At 64.2% G+C, this 20,404-nt stretch overlaps 4 protein-coding genes across 7 annotated transcripts; 2 read left to right on the top strand and 2 right to left on the bottom strand.

Moving 5' to 3' along the window:
• The first annotated feature begins 63 nt into the window (after positions 1-63).
• On the top strand, positions 64-2,514 carry SOCS3 (suppressor of cytokine signaling 3). Its single transcript, XM_027889829.1, has 2 exons — positions 64-118; positions 664-2,514. The coding sequence occupies exon 2, from the start codon at positions 731-733 to the stop codon at positions 1,358-1,360; it is 630 nt and encodes a 209-aa protein (XP_027745630.1). The 5' UTR covers positions 64-118; positions 664-730; the 3' UTR covers positions 1,361-2,514.
• Positions 2,515-10,768: 8,254 nt separating this feature from the next.
• Positions 10,769-11,881, bottom strand: LOC114060347 (translation initiation factor IF-2-like). Its single transcript, XM_027889797.1, has one exon. The coding sequence runs from the start codon at positions 11,879-11,881 to the stop codon at positions 10,769-10,771; it is 1,113 nt and encodes a 370-aa protein (XP_027745598.1).
• A 2,616-nt stretch (positions 11,882-14,497) lies between these two features.
• LOC114060369 (probable low-specificity L-threonine aldolase 2) lies at positions 14,498-17,473 on the top strand. 2 transcript variants are annotated; one of them, XM_027889833.1, is made up of 8 exons: positions 14,498-14,631; positions 14,711-14,794; positions 15,084-15,172; positions 15,424-15,609; positions 15,768-15,905; positions 16,058-16,250; positions 16,540-16,906; positions 17,148-17,473. In XM_027889833.1, the coding sequence occupies exons 1-7, from the start codon at positions 14,565-14,567 to the stop codon at positions 16,875-16,877; spliced, it is 1,095 nt and encodes a 364-aa protein (XP_027745634.1). In that variant the 5' UTR covers positions 14,498-14,564; the 3' UTR covers positions 16,878-16,906; positions 17,148-17,473. The 2 variants fall into 2 exon arrangements, with proteins under 2 accessions (XP_027745634.1, XP_027745633.1); XM_027889832.1 differs by lacking the exon at positions 17,148-17,473 and adding an exon at positions 17,008-17,101.
• A 28-nt stretch (positions 17,474-17,501) lies between these two features.
• Positions 17,502-20,172, bottom strand: AFMID (arylformamidase). Of its 3 annotated transcripts, none has more exons than XM_027889834.1 (11): positions 20,081-20,172; positions 19,901-19,991; positions 19,719-19,823; positions 19,587-19,635; positions 19,343-19,428; positions 19,192-19,264; positions 18,822-18,919; positions 18,572-18,665; positions 18,268-18,397; positions 17,946-18,050; positions 17,502-17,831 (listed from the first exon to the last, which is right to left on the bottom strand). In XM_027889834.1, exons 1-11 carry the CDS (start codon positions 20,108-20,110, stop codon positions 17,802-17,804), a joined length of 891 nt encoding a protein of 296 aa, XP_027745635.1. In that variant the 5' UTR covers positions 20,111-20,172; the 3' UTR covers positions 17,502-17,801. The 3 variants fall into 3 exon arrangements, with proteins under 3 accessions (XP_027745635.1, XP_027745636.1, XP_027745637.1); XM_027889835.1 differs by having other exon boundaries at positions 18,572-18,650; XM_027889836.1 differs by lacking the exons at positions 19,343-19,428; positions 19,587-19,635.
• Positions 20,173-20,404: the final 232 nt, after the last annotated feature.

Below are 20,404 nucleotides of genomic sequence, written 5' to 3'. Positions count from 1 at the left end.
TCCAGGAACCCGAGGGCGGGCGCTGCGCCCTCTATAAGAGGCCTCCCCGGGCCACCCCAGCAGCTCTGCCGCCGCGCACCGGCCTCGCTCCGCCGCCGGACCGGCTCCCGCGCCCCAGGTACGGCCCCGGGAGGGACGGGAAGGGACAGGGTCCTGGAGAAGGAGGGGGGACAGCCCGCCGCCGGGGAAGCCGGTACCTCCGGGGAGGCGATCGCCGGGGACCGGGAATGCCGGTTCTGCCCAGGGAAGGGGGATAGCAGGGGATGCTCGCGCTCCGGCGGGGCAACAGCCGGGGCCGGGGCTGCCTGTGCTACTGGGAACGGACAGCCGGGGACCGGGGTTGCCGCTGCTGCCCAGAGAAGGGGATCACCGGGGATGCTGGTGCCCCAGCGGGGCGATAGCTGGTGGCCGGAGGTAGCGATGTCTCCCGGAAAGTGAGAGCAGAAGACCGGCAGAAGCGGTGCCCCCGGCTAGCGGAGAGCCGGGGACGGGAGCTGCCGGCGCCCCCGGGAAAGGAGAGACGGGGACCGGTGGTGCCGGTGCCGTGGAAAGGGAGAATCGGAGATGCTGGGGGACAAGAGCCAGGGACCGAGGGTACATATGTTCTAGGGAAGAGAGAGTCGGGGACGGAGGTGCCGTGGCTCACCGCTGTCTCTGCCGCAGGTGATGGTGTAGCAGCGGCTGCTGCTGGCAGCAGCACCCCAAGCACGCGAAGCTGGCTCCCTGCGCCATGGTCACCCACAGCAAGTTCCCCGCTGCCGGGATGAGCCACCCCCTCGACACCAGCCTGCGCCTCAAGACGTTCAGCTCCAAGAGCGAGTACCAGCTGGTGGTGAACACCGTGCGCAAGCTGCAGGAGAGTGGCTTCTACTGGAGCACAGTGACGGGTGGCGAGGCCAACCTACTGCTGAGCACCGAGCCAGCCGGCACCTTCCTCATCAGGGACAGCTCAGACCAGCGGCACTTCTTCACCCTCAGCGTCAAGACGGAGTCAGGCACCAAGAACCTGCGCATCCAGTGTGAGGGTGGCAGCTTCTCTCTGCAGAGCGACCCCCACAGCAGCCAGCCCGTGCCCCGCTTTGACTGTGTGCTCAAGCTGGTCCATCACTACATGCCACCCGCGCCCTGCGCCGTCCCTGAGCAGTCGGGGGGGGCCCTGCACCCCAAGCGCACCTACTACATCTACTCAGGTGGTGAGAAGATCCCCCTGGTGCTGAGCCGCCCGCTCTCCTCTAGCGTCTCCACCCTGCAGCACCTCTGCCGCAAGACCGTCAACGGGCACCTGGACTCCTATGAAAAGATGACTCAGCTGCCAGCCCCCATCAAGGAGTTCCTGGACCAGTATGATGCCCCCCTTTAAGGGGCTGGCAGAGCAAGGTCACACGCTACAAGCACAAGAGCAAGGGACAGGCACAATGCCCCACCAGCGTGGGAGCTCACAGGGCACGCTGAGCCTCTCCCTCTGGGAAGGAGATGAGGGGGACTGAGGAAAGCCACTGTGGGGCCAGGGCTGTGGCCAGCACAGCTGGCCACCTTTGGTGCTGGGGGGACCCCCAAGGAAGCACGACACCCTCTCTGCACAGGGAAGGGGGATGGCTCCAGATGGACTGTGGATGTTACAGTGAGCCCATTGGCAAAGCTCCTGTGGGCTTGGGCAGCCAGGATGGCTCCCATGACACAGAGGAACGAGCACTTCGGCAGCCCCATCCTGGGGATGTCCTGGTGAGAGCCCCTTCCGCCCCCAGGAACTGAAAGCACTGGAGCCCAGGAGTGCCTGTTCGCTTTTCCTCGGTTTTAAGGGGAAGGTGTTTTTTGCCCATACTGTACTTTACCTCTTACTGCCTCCTTGTGGGTGGAAGCTCTTTTCACATCAGGCCCCAGACTTGGAGGTTGCTGCCTTTGTTCCCTCGTTGCCATTTCCCAGGGGACTAAGCCTTAATATTCTCCCTGTCCCGCAATCTGGGTTACTGCACATCATTTGGTGGCGCTGCGTGGTGAAAGTCCTGCTGATGTGCTGTGAAGCCAGAGGGGAAGTGGCACATCCCAACGCTGCTGAGTCCCACATGACTGTGTCTGCAAGGAGCACCCCGGGGACCCCGGGCCCTTACTACCAGGAGTTGCACCCCACCTCTGCTCAGCCGCTCCCACAGACCCCAGCCACGCTGCTCCATGGGGCACTGATTCCCACGGGAACGTGGTGGGAGGATCCCCTGGAGCATGTCGTCTCATGAGTGCTTTTCTGCATCCACCCAGAGAAGTGGTTGGATTTTTCTCGCTTTTTTTTTTTAATTTTTATTATTTTTTTTAACTGAAGGGATGTTTACAGGCCAACGTGAATCACTGTCTTTTATAAAGATTCCATCTTCACCTCCAGCCTTGAGGGCTGAGCAAAACCATGCTTGAAAATTCAACCAAAACCAAACTCAGATGAAACTTTGCACATATTTATATTTATATTTAGAAAGGAAATGTTTCCATAATTTATAATAAAGAGCACTATTTTTTAATGAAAAACCTCAGATCTGGTTTGATTTCTCTCTTGCACCCCCGGGGCCACTGGGCCCCGGCACAATGCCGGGATGTGTTTACATCACGTAAGCGCCGTTTCCTGGAGCCGCTGTCCGTGCCGGGTGATCCCGCCGCAGTGACTCAGCCCCTGTGTCTGCGTAAGCACTGCCCCAGCACTCAGGTATGTCTGAGCCGAGCCGTGGGGACAGGAGCCACTCCCGGCTCGTGCCCGTGGTGTAGCCACACAGTCCCTTGGTGGCGGGACACAGCCCATGGCCCTGGGTACGGAAGGGCCGAGGTGGTGGCATAGCCCCTGTGCAGCACTCGAGTCGTGCCTGCCCCCAGCCCTGCTTTGGCACGGCCAGGGTGAGGAATAGGACATGGAGAGGCACAGTTAGGAGGGGTATGTGGTGCTTCCGCTGGGAGCACGGCAGGCTCAGGACACGGGGTGCCCAGGTCCTGCTCATCTCCAGCTCTGTCCTGTGCAGACCCCTAGCCCTGAGCCAGGCACAGATGCCCAAGGAAGGGTATGAGAGGAGGAGGAGGAGGAGGAGGAGGGAGAGGATGCCCACAGGGATCTCCTGGCCCCCAGGAGCGCCTGGCTCCTTGAGGGTATGAATTGGGTGTGGGAATAAACCTGCAGCTCCGTTTCATTGGTGTGCAGCGCAGTGCCCAGCTGGAGAGCTGCATCCATGGATGTGAGTGATCCCCTGGGAGGGGGTCAGCCCATCGCAACCTTCCCAGAGCCCCTGGCTGTGACAAGCAGGCTGTGCCCAGGCGCCCTGTGCATCCCGGCCCCTCTGGCACCCACAGCCCTGCACTGTGGGCATCATGCCTGGCATCGTGCACTGTGCTCTCCCTCTGGGGAACCCCAGCTGCTGGGAAAAGGCTTTCCTTAGGGATCACCCCAGAGCAGAGGGATGGTGAGTGTGCTGCCTCAGGCTGTGGGCATGGCACGGTCCCAGTGACTATTTTGGTGCTGCTCTGCGGGAGCATGGCACACAGGCTGCCAGGAAGCGCTAGGCCTGCCTGGCCACCCGCTGCAACTATGCAAGGAATGTCCACGCGCACGGGTGGCCGCCCGCCAGGCCCTGCTGAGGCACATCCCCGATGTCAGGGCTCCCAGGAGCACCGGTGACTCCCAGCCCTGTGCCAGGGACAGGGTGGGGGCAGCGCTGTGGGCACAGCATCCCCCAGCCAGCAGGAGCATCACTGCTCCTGGACACGACAAGGTGCAGAAGGGGAGGGGGAACCAGGGCCCTGGGAGGTTATGAGCACCCTCAGCCCCTCCAGCAGGCAAGGGCTTCACAGAACCCCATGGTGGGGCAGTGGGAAGCTGACCCCAGAGAGGGCAGCCAGGCTGCCCACAGTGCCCCTGCCCAGGACCTCCAACCAGACCCCAGCCTTGCCATCCCTGTGGGAACAGCCCTGGCTCCTCCACTTCCCAGAAGGGCCCTGGTACCCCCATCCAAGGGCCGCTTCCCTCACAGTGCTGCAACCATGCTGAGAGTCCGGGAAGCCCAGCCCCACGGGTTTCTTGGAATAAAGCCAAGCTCGCAGTAGGAGTGACATGGCAGCTGCCGGGCAAATCCCTGCCCAAGGTTTCACAAACCTCTCGCCTGCTCCGGAGCAGCCAAGCGGACTTGGCCCCACATTTCGTAAGCAGCTGATCAAGTGTGTCCCACAGCCAGTTCCCCTCTGCCCCGCAGCACGGCTGGCACAGCTCAGCTCACCCCTGGGAGGGTTTCTGGAGGGGGAAAGTGTTCACAGGGTGATCAGACCCTGTCACTGGGTGGCAGTGCCAGGAGCCAGATGGGAATTGGGCAGGGCTCCAGAAGCAGGGCTGGGATATCAGGGTCCTGTAGATCCCCACATCCTGGGTCTCTCTTACAGCTGCAGAACTCAGTGCATCTGTAAGTGCAGCCTGTCCCCCGTGCCATCACCTCCTCCACACTGTGATGGTGCCCATGACGGTGAGATCACCAGGCTCAAAGAGAGCCTGACGAGGTGCTGGGGCACAGGAGAGTGGTCAGGAAGTGACAGGCAGCTGCCCCACAACCTCTGGAACCCCTTATCCTGCCTCAGCCTGGCCTCCCCATGGGGTGCTGGGCAGCCACTGATGCTTCCCATCACACTGCTGGCTCATTACTGACACAAAAAGGAAGTATCTGCTGGAATGGTGAACCTGAACCCTATGGGGTCAGGGGTGCAGGAAACCTGCTCTGGTGTGTACCAGCCTCTGCAGATCCAAAACAGGAAACCACCACAGCCAGCAGTTGCCGTGGGCAGCCGGTCCCGGCATGGCAGGCAGTGCAGCAGTGGAGGGCTCAGCCAACACCACGGCTCTGTTGCCAGTGCCCCAGCCATGAGGCAAAACCCAGTCATGAGGCAAAACCCAGCCATGAGGCAAAACCCAGCCAGGCACAGGGAAGCAGGATGGACTCACGAGGATTCCCCAGCCCTGCACTGGGACCCTGAGGAAGGCAGCAGTGGGCAGCAACACTGGTGAGCGCTAGGGCAGCAGAGCCAGGCAGGGAGGTCACCACAAACACCCAGACCTCGCAGCACTCCCCTCATGCACTTCCTCCCGCTCGGCTCCACAGCACCAGGACATTCCCACATCTGCTGCCACGTTTCCCAGTAGGATGCAGGAAAGGGCTGTGCAGCAGCTGAGGACTTACTGTAAATGGCACCACCTGCTCCTTACGTGGCAATTCCTCCACAGGCCAGGGCCACAGGGATGGTTGGGAACAGGGACTGGGACATCTGCTCCTGTCTTGCTGCTGGGAAGCACAAGCATGGCCTCTACGGCACAGCCCGGGGCTGGCACTGGTGGCTCCAGCTGCGGGCTTGGGCCAGGTAACAGCTGTTTGGGCTGGAGGAGGAGCAGGACTGCAGCCTGATGTTCCTGGAGCCCTGCAGTTCCACAACTGGCCCTCCTCCTGGGCCTCTGCCCAGATGCTGTGCCGCTCTAAGTACCTGTCCCAGCAGCAGCTCAGCTGATGGTGACCTGCCCCAGAGCCTTGGTGGCTGGGGGAGCCCTGGGGGCTGGCCTGGCCCTGACTCTCCCAGGGCCAGGCAGAGCTGAGAGCAGATGGGGAGCAGGGGGCAGCAGCAGGACCCCGTGTCCAGGCCTGGGAGTATTTCAGGATTCAGTCGAGCCCAGCAGGCTGTGTACATCCCCATGGAAACTCCACTCTGTTGCTGCTTCCCCAGCCAGACACACAGCCAGCACTAGAGAGCCAGCAGCTGTGGATTCCTCACTCCTTCCATCAGCAGCTCCGTGAGCTGCGCTGCCCGGGGCCCCCAAGCCCCAGGTCTCTGCTGCCCCGCAGGGACTCGTGCCCAGAGCCTCACTGCTCTTGCCCCCACACTCACAGGGAGCGGGGAGGTGCCGACCACCGACTGCGGTCACTGCTGAGCACGTGGCACGGCACGGGAGTCCCCGCGGGTGTGCTGGCAGCAGCCTGCCAGCTGCCTGGGGTGTGCTTGCCCAGCACAGCACAGAGTTCTCAGATGACCCGAGCAGAACAGCTATGGGCAGGTGCCAAACCCCAGCCCTGGACCATCCCTTGGCCTCACATCAGCCCTGGCCTCAGCCTCAGCACAGGAACCGGTGATGGCAGTGCCACACACATGGCTGTGTCTGCAGTCCAGCCCTGCCTTCCTCACCTGCCACCTTCTCTCCAGTGCACGGTGTTGGGGGGGCTTGAATGTCCCCCCAGCCTGGTGGGCTCTGCCTGTCCCATGGCTCCAGGGGCCATCAGCAGAGAACAACCCCAGCCCGCGCCAGTCAGGTGGGAGGCAATGGGCACCAGTAGTGCTACGTGGGTGAGGATGGGGCGTGTGGCTGGTGGAGGGCACAGCTGGAGCAGACATTCCCTAGAAGGACCCAGGGGCCCTGTCTCAGCATTTAATGAGTGGGAATAGGAGCACTTTACAGTAATTCTAGCAATTACATTGTTCATCCTTGGCAGCCAACACCAGTTGGTGTCCAGTGCCATGGGATCACAATAAGCCACCTGGCAGGGAGGCTTGGCAGCGCTCTGTGCTGCCAGGCAGCCGGCCAAGGCAGGGCAGGGAAGGGCTGCAGAGCGAGGTGTGAGGTACGGTAAGGGCCCGCCCCAGGAGTTCCCGTCACTAGCACGGCCCTGGCGTGCAGGTGCTGGCTGGGAGGCCCCGGTGCCCAGGGTTGACTGCTGAGCCCACACAGCCGGGGATCCCCAGTCTGTCGCGGGGTCCTGGCAGCCACCCATCATTGCAGCAACTCCAGCACCCACCAGCCTTGCTGGGCACTGAGCTGGAGCTGCCAGCAGCGTGATGCTCTGGCCACTTGTGCAGTGGGGGTTCAGGGCAGCAAGGTGCCAGCAGGCCAGAGGGTAGCCCCCCCCCACCAGGTGCAGGAGGGGGCAGGGGAAGGGGAGGAGGCTCTACCCAAGGGTCCGTCACCCTCAGGGACCTGATGTCCCACCCTGACACCACCACTGCAGCTTCCAGGCAGGCGCTGCCCCTGACTCTTTCCCGCCATTGACCACCCGCCCTGGCCAGGCTGCCACATCCCTGGGTGGTCCCACCAATGCCCGGGGCCATCGGGAGCAGGGACAGTTGGCACCCCAGGGACGGAGCAGGAGCCCTGCTGAGTCATCACTTTGCTGTTCTCGTTTTTCCATGGTGCTGTTGTGCATTTGCTGGAAGCCAGCTCAGAGCCATGACTAATCTGTTCTCAAAACAAGCACAAAGCGAGCGGGAGATTTGTGCAAACCCATGGGGAGGAGGCGGAATCACAGCGCGGGGCTGGGGAAACGAGTGGCTGGAGCATCTGGGAGTGCCCTGCCACAGAGCAGCCCCACAGGCATCACCTCCATGGGGCTTGGGCACAGCAGGGAGGGCAGGGGCACCGAGGACCCCCAACCTCCCCTCCCTACAGTGAGGCTGGGTGGAGGCAGCACACTTGGACAGGGTGCAGCAGGCAGCACGGGCAGGCACAGGCCATCAGCATTTGGAGCCCCACGTGCAGCGGCCAAGGCTGGGGCTCCCACCTGGGTCATTCTGCCCTGCAGGGAAGCCGCCAGTGGGGGAGGCCGGGGAGGAAGCACAAGAGTTTGCTCTGGCCGGAATCGGGCATCCATTGATTTGCTGTTATTAAAACCAGAGCTGCTGTCGGGAACTCCGCAGCCTGTCTGCCCTCACATGCTTCCTGGAAAGGGCTGTCCCGTGTGCCCTCACCCGCAGGGACGGGCCCCCCAAAGCACCTGGCAGCAGCACTGCTCTGCACCAGGTTTGGACAGCCGCTGGGGCAGGGAGCCAGGGATTCAGTTCTGCCCTCGGCACCCATCTCTCTGCTGCCCAGAGGTTCCCACCCACCCACCACCCCAGCCCTCCTCAGCAGGGTCATCCCACCAGTGGGTGACAGGAGGGCGCAGTGGCACCCTGCTAGGCTGAGTAGTGTTTACTGGAGAGGCAAAGTCATCACTTCCAGTGGGGGATGAATCACCCCTGTCAGGAATTCTGCCCGGGGGCTTTTCTGTAAGAGTGTGGAATTTCAACACTGGCCGTGCCCTCCCGGGTCCCCCCTCCTTGCACAACCTCCCGCCGGGGTTCCTGTTCCCAGCCCCAGCCTTGCAGCTGCAGCAGCTGCCGAGAGGTGTGGGCACAGGCACCTTGGCACAGAGAGACCCTGCCCACGGCACGGAGCAGGGCCCTGGGGCTGACAGAGCAGTGACAGGGCCAGAACCGACCCGGGTTCCCAGCGCGGTGCAGGTGCCCACTCACAGAGCTGTGCACTCGGGTGCCATCCACAGCTGCCCCAGCCATGAGTGGGTCCCTGGGAGCCTGAGGGCTCCCCAGTGCTGCCCACGCTCAGCACCACACTGCTGCTGCTGCGGGGATCGGCTGCGGTTCAGAGCCTCCAGCTGCACTCACACCCACAGATGGGTCCAGACAGAGGGGAAGTGGCAGATTCCAGTCACAACTCTAAGAGGAAGGCTCTGCCTTAGCAGCAGCATCTTCCCTCTCTGACTGGGCACATCCCACCCCAGGTAGGCCTGGCAGTAGCCCAGGCTAACGGGAGCAGAGTAGGGAATACTGGCAGGGTGGAAGTGTGCAGCTGCAGACAGAGGAGCAGCTCCTGCCAAACCCTGCTCACTGCCCCCACCATTATCCTAGTGCTGTCCTCCTGCGGGGTCACTGTGTGGGGAAACTGCTGACCTGGAGGGACACCCCTGACCTGGAGGCTGCCCCACCATTGGCCAGGCTACTAGCAGGGAGGCTGAAGCTTTTCCAGCAGCCAGCAGTGAATTGGAGCCATGCTGGGGCTGGGGATTCTCTTGTTTTCCACACACTGCAGAAACTCTCTTTCCAAGCAAGAGCAGAGGGGTTTCTGAATAAGGGGGAAGCACAATCAGAGCAGGAACTAAAACGTCACCTTTGAGACTTGCTGCTCCCCCCAACCTGGCACAGCACAGACAGGCTGTGCCAGTTCCCAAACAAACTGTCCCACCGATGAGGAGAGCAAAGCCCAGCTGCCCACGGCCCCACAACAGCGAGGGGAACACATGGCTGTGGAAAACCAGAGATAAGGGTCCTGCTTCCCAGAGCCTCCTTTCCTGTACACAGGACTGCCGGGAGCAGAATGCCTGAGCATCCGTTCCCAGGAAGCCCTTCTTGATGGGAACCTGTCCCCTGCCCCACTCTGGACATCCCAGCAAGACTGCTGGCTGGGAACAGCCTGTGTCCCTGTGGGAAGCAGTAGCCTGGCACTCCACAGGACCTGCAGCCCTGGCAGCGTCCCTGTACCAGCAGCAGCCAGCACATCTGCCACGGCGGCTTCAGTGCAAAGGGCCCCCATGCCAGCCCTGCCACTATAGCATTGCTTCCCGGCAGGGGCCAGCTGCAGCAGTGACCACCAGCCCCAGCTGCAGCAGTGACCACCAGCCCCAGCTGCAACAATGCTTCCTGGGGGCCTGGGCGATTTACCTGCCCCACTTTGCACATCTAAGGTTGCCCGGGGACGCATGGCCACAGCCACTCTCCCCACTCCAAAGCAAGGCAGGCAGGGGGGCAAAGCCATCCCCATCCCAGTTCTGACAACCCAACAGCCTCTCCAGGTCTGGGGAAGGGAAGTGGGAATGTGGGAAAGATCAGGACACAGCAGCACCTCAGCTGTGGGAAGCTGCTGTGTTTTTTGCTTTACATTTTCCACCATTCCTGGAAGCAGACACTCTGACCTGTCTGCTGGGAAGCAGCCACAGCCCCCTTGTCCTCTTTGGCCCCCTCAGCCTCTGCCCTTCTCCACCCTGCCAGGATGTTCCACTCCCAGAGGGTCTCCCACGACCCACAGGCTGCAGTCCCATGCACCAAAGCCAAGCAGTTCCATCCTAGCTGCAAGCATCAGCTCCAGGCTGATTTATAGAAATCCAATGGCTGGGGCTGACAGTGCCTCCTGCCAAACCTCATTAACGGCTGGCCTGGGAGAAGGCAAACAGCTCGTGCAGCAACAAGGAAATCCTTGTTTAAGCATTTCTGGCTGTCCAGGACCCTTCACCTCATGCCCAAGGGAGGAGGAGAAAGAGGAGGTGAGGAGGAGGAGGTGCAGGTCACAAGCCCCAAGCTTGCACCACCCTGGCAGCCACAAGGAAGGAGACACAAGGGGACCCAGCAGGGTCTGCACAGGGAGGGAGCCCCCAGGATGGGATGTGAGCTGGGGGGAGCAGGAAGCCACATGGGCACGATAGAGGCAGAGGGCTCCCACAATGCCACAGGACCCTGCTCACCCCTTCGTGCCCTGTGCTCCCACCCACACTGGGTTCTGCTGGCCGGGCTTGCAGTGAGTTCTGGGCATGCAGGACTGCTGGGAGGCCATGGGAGCCCACAGCAGGCACAGGGCACCAGCATGCCTGGCCTGCGGGCTGGCACCCACAAGCTCCGGAGCAGCCTCAACGACCTGCATCCGCCTGCCCCACGTGTGGCTCAGGATCTATTTCATCATCTGGAGAAAAGCATTTACTGCCAATAAACGGGCTAATTAATTCTCCTCAAAGACCTCTCAATTATTCATTTCGGGCCACAGAGAAAACAATTACAGCACTTACCTCAGCCCTGGCTCAGCCAGTGCAGCAGCTGGCGGCAGGCAGGGCACAGCGGGGACTACTCTGCACAGCTCTCAGCACGGAGCCTCCCTGCCCGGGCAGCCCCAGCTCTGCCCACCCGTCCGGAGTGTCCCCACGGAGCGCTGGGCAGGGCTGTGGAGCTGGTACAGCCACTAGCCCTGAGCCGTCATTGCCACCAGCACTCTCCCAGAGTGCCCCCAGAGCTGCCCCAGCACCTGGGCTCTCCCAGGGACCCCTCGGCCGCCCCATCCCCACAGCGCCCACCCCCAGCCCGCGCTGGGGTACAGCACAGAGGGGCTTTTTTCCCAGCGCTTCTCCAGCTCTTTGGCCCTTGGGTTGGTCCCTCTGCCCTGTGGAGGGGTCCAGACCCTGTTCAGTTGCACCCTGAGAAGGGAAACCCTCTGTTTGGGGTCACGGGGGGCTAAGAGGGCCCTTCCCGGTACAGCTGGACCCCGCCGGGGCTGAGGCCGAAAGGCCCCCCGGAGCAGGGGTCGGGTCTCTCGCACCGGCTCCCGGTGCCGCGGGTCAGGCTGCCTCGGCACTGGAGCCTCCGAGACCCCCAGGACCACCGGGCCCCTGTTTCTCGGGAGCGGAGCCATCGCCGCCCCGGACTCGGCGGGCAGAGTCCCCCGCAGGTCCCCCGAGCCGCCGGGCCGGGCCGGGCGGGCGCAACCGCCCCGGGTCCCGGGCCCGCAGTCGCCCGTCGGGCGGGCAGCGCGGGGCCGGCCGGGCCGGGAAGGGTTAAGGGCGTCCGGCGCCCCCCCGGCGCGGAGGCCGGGCCTGTCGGGAAGCCGGGATCTCTGCGGCGGTTTTACTGGAAAAGTCGCTGCCGGCAGAGGGGGGGGCACCCGCGGCCCCGCGGGCTGGGGACGGGGCACCGGCCGGGACCGCGCGGCCACCGGGCCCCGGCTCCGGCACCGGACCACGCGGGGCTCCGCCAGTCTCCCCGAGGCAGCCCGCGGCTCCCGCACCGGGTACGGCCGTGGCAGCCCCGGGACTCTGCCCGTCGGGGCTCTGTCCCGGGCCGAACCTTGGCCGGTGCTGTGTGCGAACGGTGGCCGCAGCTCGGGACACGTCACCGACACCGGGACTGCGGCGGGTGGGGACACGACCCGGCCCGGCTGAGCCTGGAACCGGCGCTCCCGGGCATCGCCCTGCCATTCCCAGTAGCGGGAAACCGCTCGACTCTGCAGCTCCGGCCCCTCAGGGGTGATGGATGGCGGCTGCCCCGGCCCCGGTGGGACCGGGACCATCCAGATGTTCATGGTGAGAATGTCAGGGTCACTGCCCAGCCCTCAGCCAGCCCTGGGCACCCGGCACAAGACCCCCAGGACACCACCCGAGCCACCGACAGCCCCATCCCCACAGGCCCCCCCTTGCAGCCACCAGCTCTACTGGGAGGCTGGGAATAGAGCTCACTTCCAGCCTGTTCCAGGGTAGCCATGTATGCCAGGGGCAGAGGCTTGGCCCCAGTCTGGTTAGGTACAGCACTGTGCCCCCCCACAACCCCTCTTGAGCCTCCTGCAGTGCAGGGCAAAGCAGCTGGGCCCAGCAGGGCTGGGACAGGGCTGCCGGTGGGGCCGGTGGCAGGGGGGGCCCAGCTCCGGGAATCAGCCCCAGTGGCTGCCAGGCCTGTGGCAGGGAGGGGGGGAAACCTGATCCTCCGCGGTGGGGTCTGGGCTCCACTCCCGGCTCCCCAGCCAGGCCTCAGCTGCTAATTTTAGCCTGGGGGAGGCACGGCTGGAGCAGAGGCTCAGCCCACCACAGGAGCTGGTGGGGGCAGGTGGTGGCTGCAGAGCCACAGTGCAGTGTGGTCCTGGGCAAGCCCCCAGCAAGCCCCCAGCTGCCAGCCAAGCCACTGGCCAGGCATTGGCACTGCCCACCCCCTGCCCACACTGCTGTGTCCTCAGCTTGGCTGCCCCACATATGGCCACCAAGTCCCACCGTGGCCCTACTGCGCCCCGTGCAGATGGGGGAGCTCTCTGGGGGTGCTCATAGTGAGGGGAGAACGCCGAGGGAGGTCCCAGCCCAGAGACCCAGAGAAAGGTACGGGGCTGAAGGACAAGGGGCTCTGTGGAGGAGACCCAGCCATGTTGCATGGTCCTGCAGAGGATGTGGCCACCTCCCAGTGGAGCCCCTGCTTGGCTGCAGATCCTGCCTGGGCTGGGGCGGCTGCACAGCACAGAGCCTTGAGCTGCCCCTCAGCTCTCTCAACCCTCAGCATTTGCTGGGGCCACGCACAGGAACAGCCAGGATGGATGGGAGCTCTCTCCACTGTGGGCACCCCAGGGCCACCAATCACCCCACCAGGTGCTGTAAGAGTGGATGGGTGAGTGGCTTGGAAGGCAATGCTGAGGGATGCTCCAGCCACCCAGCCCTTCCAAGTAGAGAAAGCAGCTCCAAAGCCCGCCTTGCCCTAGGGCAGCCGTCCCAGGCATGGGGAGGGGTCCTTGGCTCAGGGCCCCACAGCTGCTCTTCCCCCCAGCCCTTCACCTGTGACGTGACCGGCTGTGCTGCCCAGCTCTTACTGGAAGAGGAAGCTGCCGGGAAGGCGGTGTGTGCAGCGGGGCAGCTTTGGGGAGGCTCGGCTGGGCTCAGCAGCCGGCACAGCTCAGCTGTCCGTGCTCCCAGGTCCAGGGCCAGTAACGGGAAGCGTCTGCTCTCAGTGACGGTAAATCAGATCGGGGAGATTAGAGGCCTTTTTGCCTAATCACGAGCAGCTTGAAGTTGGAGGACAAGTTCCTGGAACAAAGAGGAAATGGAGGCAGTAAATAAAGAAAAACTGTTAACATGTGGCCCTGTGTGTGAAAAACGTCTCGTGAAGGACTGTTTATGGCTCACTCATCTGCGGGATTGACAGCCAGGGGGACGATGAGGGAGGAGGCCCCATGGACAGGGGTGCAGGCAGAGGCAGGGCAGCCAGCGGGGCAGCTGCAAGGCTCAGGATGTGGGATCTAGGGAGGGCCAAGGCTGTGGCAGGGCGGAGGGAGATAGAAGGCATCAGCATGGCAGGAGCCATGGTGCAGGTGGCTGGAATGTGGCACATACACAGGTGGGCAGGGCTGGGTAGCACGGGCCCCTGAGGCGAAGGGGGGACCTGAATGCACCTGCCCTGATGATGCCCTGCAAGTGCCAAGGAGAAGGTGTCAGGTTCTGCAGAGCTGTGCCCCCCTCCCCACTTACAGCACGAGGCAGGCACGGCCCAGCTGGTCCAGCCTGACAGCGAAAGGTGGGGGGGGCTCATTGCTGCACTGGGCACATGCCCTCCTGCTCCAGGGCAGTGCAGAGTTCTGCCAAGGCCGGTTGGGCCCCCCAGAGCAGACAGGTGGTGCTGAGAACTGCGGAGCTGCCCACAGACCTCACAGCACCGGTGCAGTGCCAGCCCACCTTTGGTGCCACCGGGTGATGTGCCGGCTGCTGCCAGGGCAGACACAGCCAGAGCTGCAGCCAGTTCCCAGCAGCCAGGTGACCCCGTGCCAGCCCTGTTGGCAGCGGCACAACGTTGCCATGGAAAGACTCGCGGATCCCCCCTGGCGCCCAGGATGGGGCCCCTGGCAAAGCGAGGGGCCGCGGGAAACTGCGGGGCTGGGGCGGCCCCCACCCGTGTCACCCGGCGCCACTGTGGCTGAGGTGAGCGGACAGTGGGGGGGATGAAGGAATGGAGGGATGGCTCTGTAGCGCCCACGCAGGAACTGCTGCCCACTGCCCTCGCCACGGTCCCATGTCCCTACCCCATTCCCGGGGCAGGGGCCGGGCGATCCCGCCTCCGCCCGGGAGCCCTTGCGGGGGGCGGTCCTGGCGATGCGGGCGGTGCTGAGGCAGGGCTGGCTGCTGGGGCGCAGGGGGGTGATTGGGGGGTCGCAGCCTCCGGAGTTCCCCCGCCCCGTCGCGGTTTCCCCGCGCGCCGTGGACCTGCGGAGCGACACGGTAACCCGTCCGTGCGCGGGGATGCGCCGCGCCATGGCCCGCGCCGCCGTGGGCGACGACGACTACGGGGAGGACCCGGCGGTGAACGGTGGGCGGAGGGGACGGACTTTCCCGACGCCCCGGGACCCCCAGCGCCAGCCCTCCAGGACTCCCGTGTCCCTCCGCAGAGCTGCAGCGCCGGGCCTCGGGGACCATGGGGACGGAGGCGGCTCTGTTCGTGCCCTCGGCCACCATGGCCAACCTTATTGCTGGTGAGTCCGGGGCTGCGCCCGCTGCGCCCCGCGCCCCCAGGCCCGTTCCGGGGCCAAATGGAGCCCCCGTCCCGTGGGACGTGTGGAGGGCCGGGACAGCCCTGCGCCTCCCGTGTCCCCAGAGCCCCGTTCCCCCGGGAGAGCGTTGCTGGGGCCAGGGTCGCCATAGAAGCTCTTCTTTCCCCGGGGGAGAACCTCACTGCTGCCGTGGAGGCAGTGGGAGGGTAGCAGGGCAGAGCTGTGGGGTGCTGCCCTTGGCACCCCTCCTTCACAACCTCTCTTCCCCTAGTGATGTGCCACTGCCGGCAAAGGGGAGCTCAGCTGTTCCTGGGCCAGAACGCCCATCTGCACGTCTATGAGCATGGTGGGGCCGCACAGGTGGGTACCGAGGGCAGGCACGGTGGCACTGGTGGCAGTGCAGGCAGGGGCAGGAGGGCGGCCGTGTGCTGCCCTCCTCTGGCGGCCAGGACTGGGCCAGGCAGAGGACCCACAGATTGTTCGAAACCACAGCTGTGCATGAGTACAGGCTGAGCACACCCGATGGAGGGGACAGAGGGGCAGAGGACCAGATCCCCCCTGCACCACCACTGTCCCCTGTCGGCTCTATGCTCTTACCGCCCTGGGTGCAGGTTGCCGGTGTCCATTCCCAAGCCCTGCCAGATCTGCCAGATGGCACCTTTGACCTAGACCAGCTGGAGCTGACCATCCGTGAGGCCCATGGCAGCCGGTACCACCCACGCCCTGAGCTCATCTGCCTGGAGAACACACACAGCTCGGCAGGGGGCCGGGTGCTGCCCCTCACCTACCTCAGGCAGGTGGGAGCCCATGGACAGTGCTGGCACAATCCTGCCTGACGTGGGCAGCTGGACCCAGCACACTGACACTGTGGGGATGCTGGAGCTCACAGTGAGGCTCATGGTAGACAAGACGCCCTAGGGGTCCATCCCAGACCAGCTGCCCCTCTGCCCCCCAGGTCCGTGAGCTCGCTGACCGCTACGGGCTGCAGGTGCACATGGATGGCGCACGGCTGATGAATGCGGCTGTGGCCCAGGGCGTGGAGCCTGCTCAGATCACTCAGCACTGTGACTCCGTGTCCCTCTGCTTCTCCAAGGTGTGCTTGTGTGGAGAAGAGTCCCGGGGCCGGCGGTAGGCAGTGCAAGCTGGAGCTTGGCCCTTGTTGGCAGGCGTTGTGCTAACACACCTGGCAGGCTGGGCGCATCCCCAGGAGGGGCAGCTGGGGTGACCCCGCCGGTGGCTCCGCAGGGCCTGGGTGCCCCGGCCGGCGCAGTGCTGGCAGGGCGCAGGGAGTTCATCGCTGAGGCCTGGCGCGTGCGGAAGCTGCTGGGCGGGGGGATGCGGCAGGCGGGAGTGCTGGCGGCCGCTGCGCTCCTCGGGCTGCAGCGCGCGGAGGCCACGCTGCACAGAGACCACGACAATGCCCGGCGCTTCGCAGAAGGTACCTCAGGGCCCCTCGGTGTGCCGGGTAATGGCATGCCCAGCACCGCCAGGTACTGCTGGGGTAATGCTGGCTCAGGCACCATCCCCCAGTGGTCATGCTGGGTCTCCAGCCAGGTGAGGATGCTGCTGGGATCCTCATCCTCATTGTGGTGCCCACAATGACCCTGGTACCACACGGGGGGGTAAAGGGCCCCCCTTCAGCCAGGACATGGGGCAGGGCTGGGGCAGGTAGCCTCTCCCAGGTAGCCAGACACTGGGCTCACACCCACCACCCAGGCCTCCCACAGGCATCCACGTGCTGGACTCGCCTCTCTGCTCTGTTAACCTGGCAGCAGTGGAGACCAACATCGTAATGGTAAATGTCCGGGGGGCCTGGCCATCCCCTGCTGAACTCTGCGATCACCTGCGTGCCATCAGCGAGGAGGAGGTGGCTGAGACCGGGGAGGCTGTTAGCATTCTGCTGCTCCCCTGGTCGGCACACGCCGTGCGCGCCGTCTGGCACCGCGACATCTCGGTCCACGACACTGAGCTCGCAAGGAGCAAGCTGGAGTTTGTTGCCAGGAAGTGCCAGGAGAAGCTGGTCCTGGGACTGCGTCCGACTCCTCCGGGCACAGGGGAAGCCTGAGCATCCTCCCAGCTCCCCAGCTGAAGCAGGTAGGCCAGCCCACAGTGCAGATGCTGGGACTACTGGGACCAGCCCCTGTGTGTTCCAGATGTGTTCCCAGCTGACTGCAACACATCATCTGCCCCAACAGGCACACTGACAAACCAGGGTGAGCCCAGCCTGGGGGAGACCCCAGTCCTTGGGGTGGTGAGTGCATAAAATAAATGTTTTCTGGCAGTACTGTGGCTGTTCAGGGTGTTTTAAGTGTGTTTGGCTCTCTTGCCTCTGCAGCAGGGACATTTCAGCCAAGGTCCCCATGGAGGGACAAATGCTTCTGAGGACGTGGAAGCATCTCATCCGCAGGACCAGAGTCACTGCACAGCAGCACCGAGGTTTGTGTCTGGCCAGCACTGTCCCAGGAGCATGAGCCCAGCCTGGCTTAGATGGCTCTGTCATCCCCATTCCCAGAGGGGAATGTGTCATCCCAGTCCTGCAGCAGCATGTGGGCTCCCCAGGCTTCTCTGTTATGTTGTGGGTCAGCGAGTCCCCAGCCCAGAACTCGGTGCTGGAAGAAGGGATTCCCTCAGCAGTAATCACAGTGGGTGTACACTCACAGGCTCCCTGGGAAGCAGCTACCCCAGGCAGCAGTAATTCCTGGTTTATTTTGTATCCACAGCATGCAGTTTAAAGGACACTGAGGGAATGATCTTCATCAACCAGTTGTCCAGACGGAGCCTTGCAGCCTCCAGCCCTTCATGCTCCGGCAGGCAGGAACACCCCAGGGAAGGGGCACCAGCCTAGGCTGGGCAGAGCAGAAGGGGCCGGTGGGGTCTGAGGCAGTGGCCACCCTGTGCTGGAGCAAGGAGGCCGTGGGCAGGGGGACACTGGCTGCCTGGTGCCGCTACGCAGGGCCACGGTCCCTGTCTGTTTGCTCTCAACATGCCATTATGCTCTTGAAATCATGTTCAGAATGACCTGGGATGAGGAACCAAGCCCTTTAAGCAGGAGCTGGCCCCACTCCTCCCCACAGGGAGGTGACAGCCAGCCCTGCACCCACCTGACCTGTCTCAGCACAGCCCTCCTGCCTACCTGAGTGAGAATGTAGCTGTTCTCTGACAGCTTCTCAATGACATCAAAGTGATCCCTACCAGCCAGATCCAGCAGGGAGACGGACCAGCCGGCTGCGCGCAGGGCCTGTGGAGAGAGCGGTGCTGGCAGGAGGGACCCCAACCCCCACCTGGCCTGCACAGGGCAGCAGGAATGACGGCTTGGCAAGGACTGACATCCTTCCCTGAGCTAGAAACACCACTCTGATCCAGCACACGAGCTCTTCATTGCCGTTGGACAGACTGGCGAGGGCCAGCTGGAGCAGCGCTCTCATGGGGCTGGGCAGGGTGCTGCTGGAGCTCACCTGGCTGTACTCCTTCGACTGCCTGCGAAACTCCGGGGAGTCGTGCTGGGCCACAACCACAAGCACCTCACAGGCCCCTGGCACCGCTGGGGCAACGTGTCGCATGGGACTATTCCTCTGGGCCACCTCCCTGCAGGAGTCACCACAGCGGCAGCTGACACAGCCCCTCGCTCCAAGAACAGCCATGTCCTTGGCTGGGCTCATCGACCAGGGGCTGGCACAGGGGCAGAGCGGCCACAGGGCCACTGATGTCCGCCTGCCCGTGCCCTGTCCCTGTGCCTGTCCCTGCAGCGTGTGGGCTCACCAGCTCATGTTCAGAGCATCGTTCACGTAAGTGTGCAGGATGGGCTCCAGATCGTACACGCCGCTCACCAGCACCGCTCCTGAAGGCAGAGGCACCAGCAAGTGAGGGGCCACAGCTTGGGTGGCTCCCACAACCCTGGGGACCTCATCACTGGGCAGCTCATCCCCCCAGCTCCACAGCCCCGCAGCCGTGTCCCAGGTGCAGAGGCCAGTTCTCCTCCAGCCTCTGCACTGGGATACGCCAACCCTACCTTTGATATCTGGCACCACGCGGAATTCCGTCCAGTCCGTCAACAGCACCATGGCTGCCAGGTGGGCCCCTGCCGAGTGCCCACACAGGTAAATGCCTCTGGAAGGAGAGAGCCATGAGTCAGTTCAGGGAGTGAGTGGCAGGGACACCTGGGGACACTGAGGGACATCCTGCTCCGTGGGAGGGTGCAGCATGCCTGAACACAGCAGCTTGGATGTTTCCTAATCCATCAGCTGCTGCCTTGTGCACTGATAGGATCGCAGCCACAGGTGCTGCCCAGCACTTGGGCTGAGGGGCTGGAGTCTTTGTCCTGGCACAGGGCTCGTTTGCCCAACCACGCTCACACAGCAGCCCCCCCGGGAGTTGCCCACCTGATCCCAGGGTACTGCTCCACCAGGAAGGCAATGCACCGGCGCACCTGCAGAACCATGGTGTCCATGTGACCTGGGCACAGGGCAGAGGGCAAAGTCAGACGGCACCGGGCCATGCATGCGGCCACAGCCTCTGCAGGGCGACACTTACCTTTGGGGGCTGTGTCGTACCCCACCGCCACCACCGCCACCCCCTGCGACACCAGCGAGGGGGCTGCAAACCCCGACTCGTCCTTACTGGGGGAAGAGAGACACTGACAGGCTGTGGAAGCCAGGGGCTGCAGGGGCCAGCTGGGGACTGGTCAGACCCCACGTACCCAGGGAGTCCCAGTGTCAGGAGAAGGGGGTCAGTAAGGGTGGGTACGGGGGTCCCTTCCCAAGGGATCCCACCTCACCTCAGGCACTGCCAGTATCCGCCATGGATGTAGACCAGCACCGGGAAGGCTGCACAGTGCAGTGGGGGGTGAGCAAAGGGTCCGACCCCTGCCCACCCCTGTCCTCACCGTCCTCACCTCACTGTCACTTACTCCCAGCATGGTCCGTGGGGAAATAGATGTCCAGCTTCTCCCCGTCCCCTTTGCCGTAGGGGACGTGCAACGAAGTCTGGGCGCTGGCCCGGGCCCGCTCGGTTCCTGCAGGGCAGGAGGCGGTGGGGCACGGGGCCTTGACACTGAGGGCAGTCCCCACTCCCGGCGCCCTCGCTCCTCACCTGCTGCTGTCACCGCGAGGTGGGCGTCGATGATGGTGTCCCGGTCGAGGCGGGGGGACCAGCGGCTGGGGGAGTACTGGTCCTCCAGCGCCTGCGGGGAGGCAACGGGGCTGCAGCGGGGTCGGGGAGAGACCCCGTCGTCCGGGAGAGAATCGCGCGCTACCCGCCCCCGGGCCCTACCTCAGCGGACATATCCCGCCACCCGCCCATGTTGTGCCCGCTCCCGGTCCCGCTCCCGCTCCCGGTCCCGTCCTGACCCCGCGCCCCGTGCCCGCCCGGGGCCAGGGCCACAGCCCGTGGGTGGGGCCAGAGCCCGTGGGCGGGGCCGCCTCATTCCCATTGGCCACCCTGGAGGCGAGGCCGGAGCTCGGGGGCGGGGCCAGGGCCCGGGGGCGTGTCCGTCCCCTCCCGCCTGCCCGGGAAGGCGGTGCCGATGCTCAGGGGAAAATAAGAATTTTGGCGCCCGTGCTCCCATTGGTCAGCGCCGCGGAGCGCCGGCGCGAG

This window comes from Empidonax traillii, unplaced genomic scaffold (genome assembly GCF_003031625.1).
Source record: "Empidonax traillii isolate 1590-97213 ecotype Southwest subspecies unplaced genomic scaffold, ASM303162v1 scaffold272:size679582, whole genome shotgun sequence".
NCBI classification, from domain to species: Eukaryota; Metazoa; Chordata; class Aves; order Passeriformes; family Tyrannidae; genus Empidonax; species Empidonax traillii.
Note: the sequence above shows the minus strand (reverse complement) of the source record. Positions and strands in the feature narration are given on the sequence as shown.

Bases quoted from the DNA above. Each gene is read 5' to 3' on its own strand.
- AFMID (XM_027889834.1), bottom strand. From the start codon at position 20,110: ATGGGCGGGTGGCGGGATATGTCCGCTGAG. The intron at 19,824-19,900 runs GTGAGGAGCGAG...CCTGCCCTGCAG, and splicing joins CCTCGCGGTGACAGCAGCAG to GAACCGAGCGGGCCCGGGCC. The intron at 18,398-18,571 runs GTGAGCCCACAC...TGACTCCTGCAG, and splicing joins GATGCTCTGAACATGAGCTG to GGAGGTGGCCCAGAGGAATA.
- LOC114060347 (XM_027889797.1), bottom strand. From the start codon at position 11,881: ATGAACATCTGGATGGTCCCGGTCCCACCGGGGCCGGGGCAGCCGCCA.
- SOCS3 (XM_027889829.1), top strand. From the start codon at position 731: ATGGTCACCCACAGCAAGTTCCCCGCTGCCGGGATGAGCCACCCCCTC.
- LOC114060369 (XM_027889833.1), top strand. From the start codon at position 14,565: ATGCGCCGCGCCATGGCCCGCGCCGCCGTGGGCGACGACGACTACGGG. The intron at 15,610-15,767 runs GTGGGAGCCCAT...TCTGCCCCCCAG, and splicing joins CCCTCACCTACCTCAGGCAG to GTCCGTGAGCTCGCTGACCG. The intron at 16,251-16,539 runs GTACCTCAGGGC...GGCCTCCCACAG, and splicing joins TGCCCGGCGCTTCGCAGAAG to GCATCCACGTGCTGGACTCG.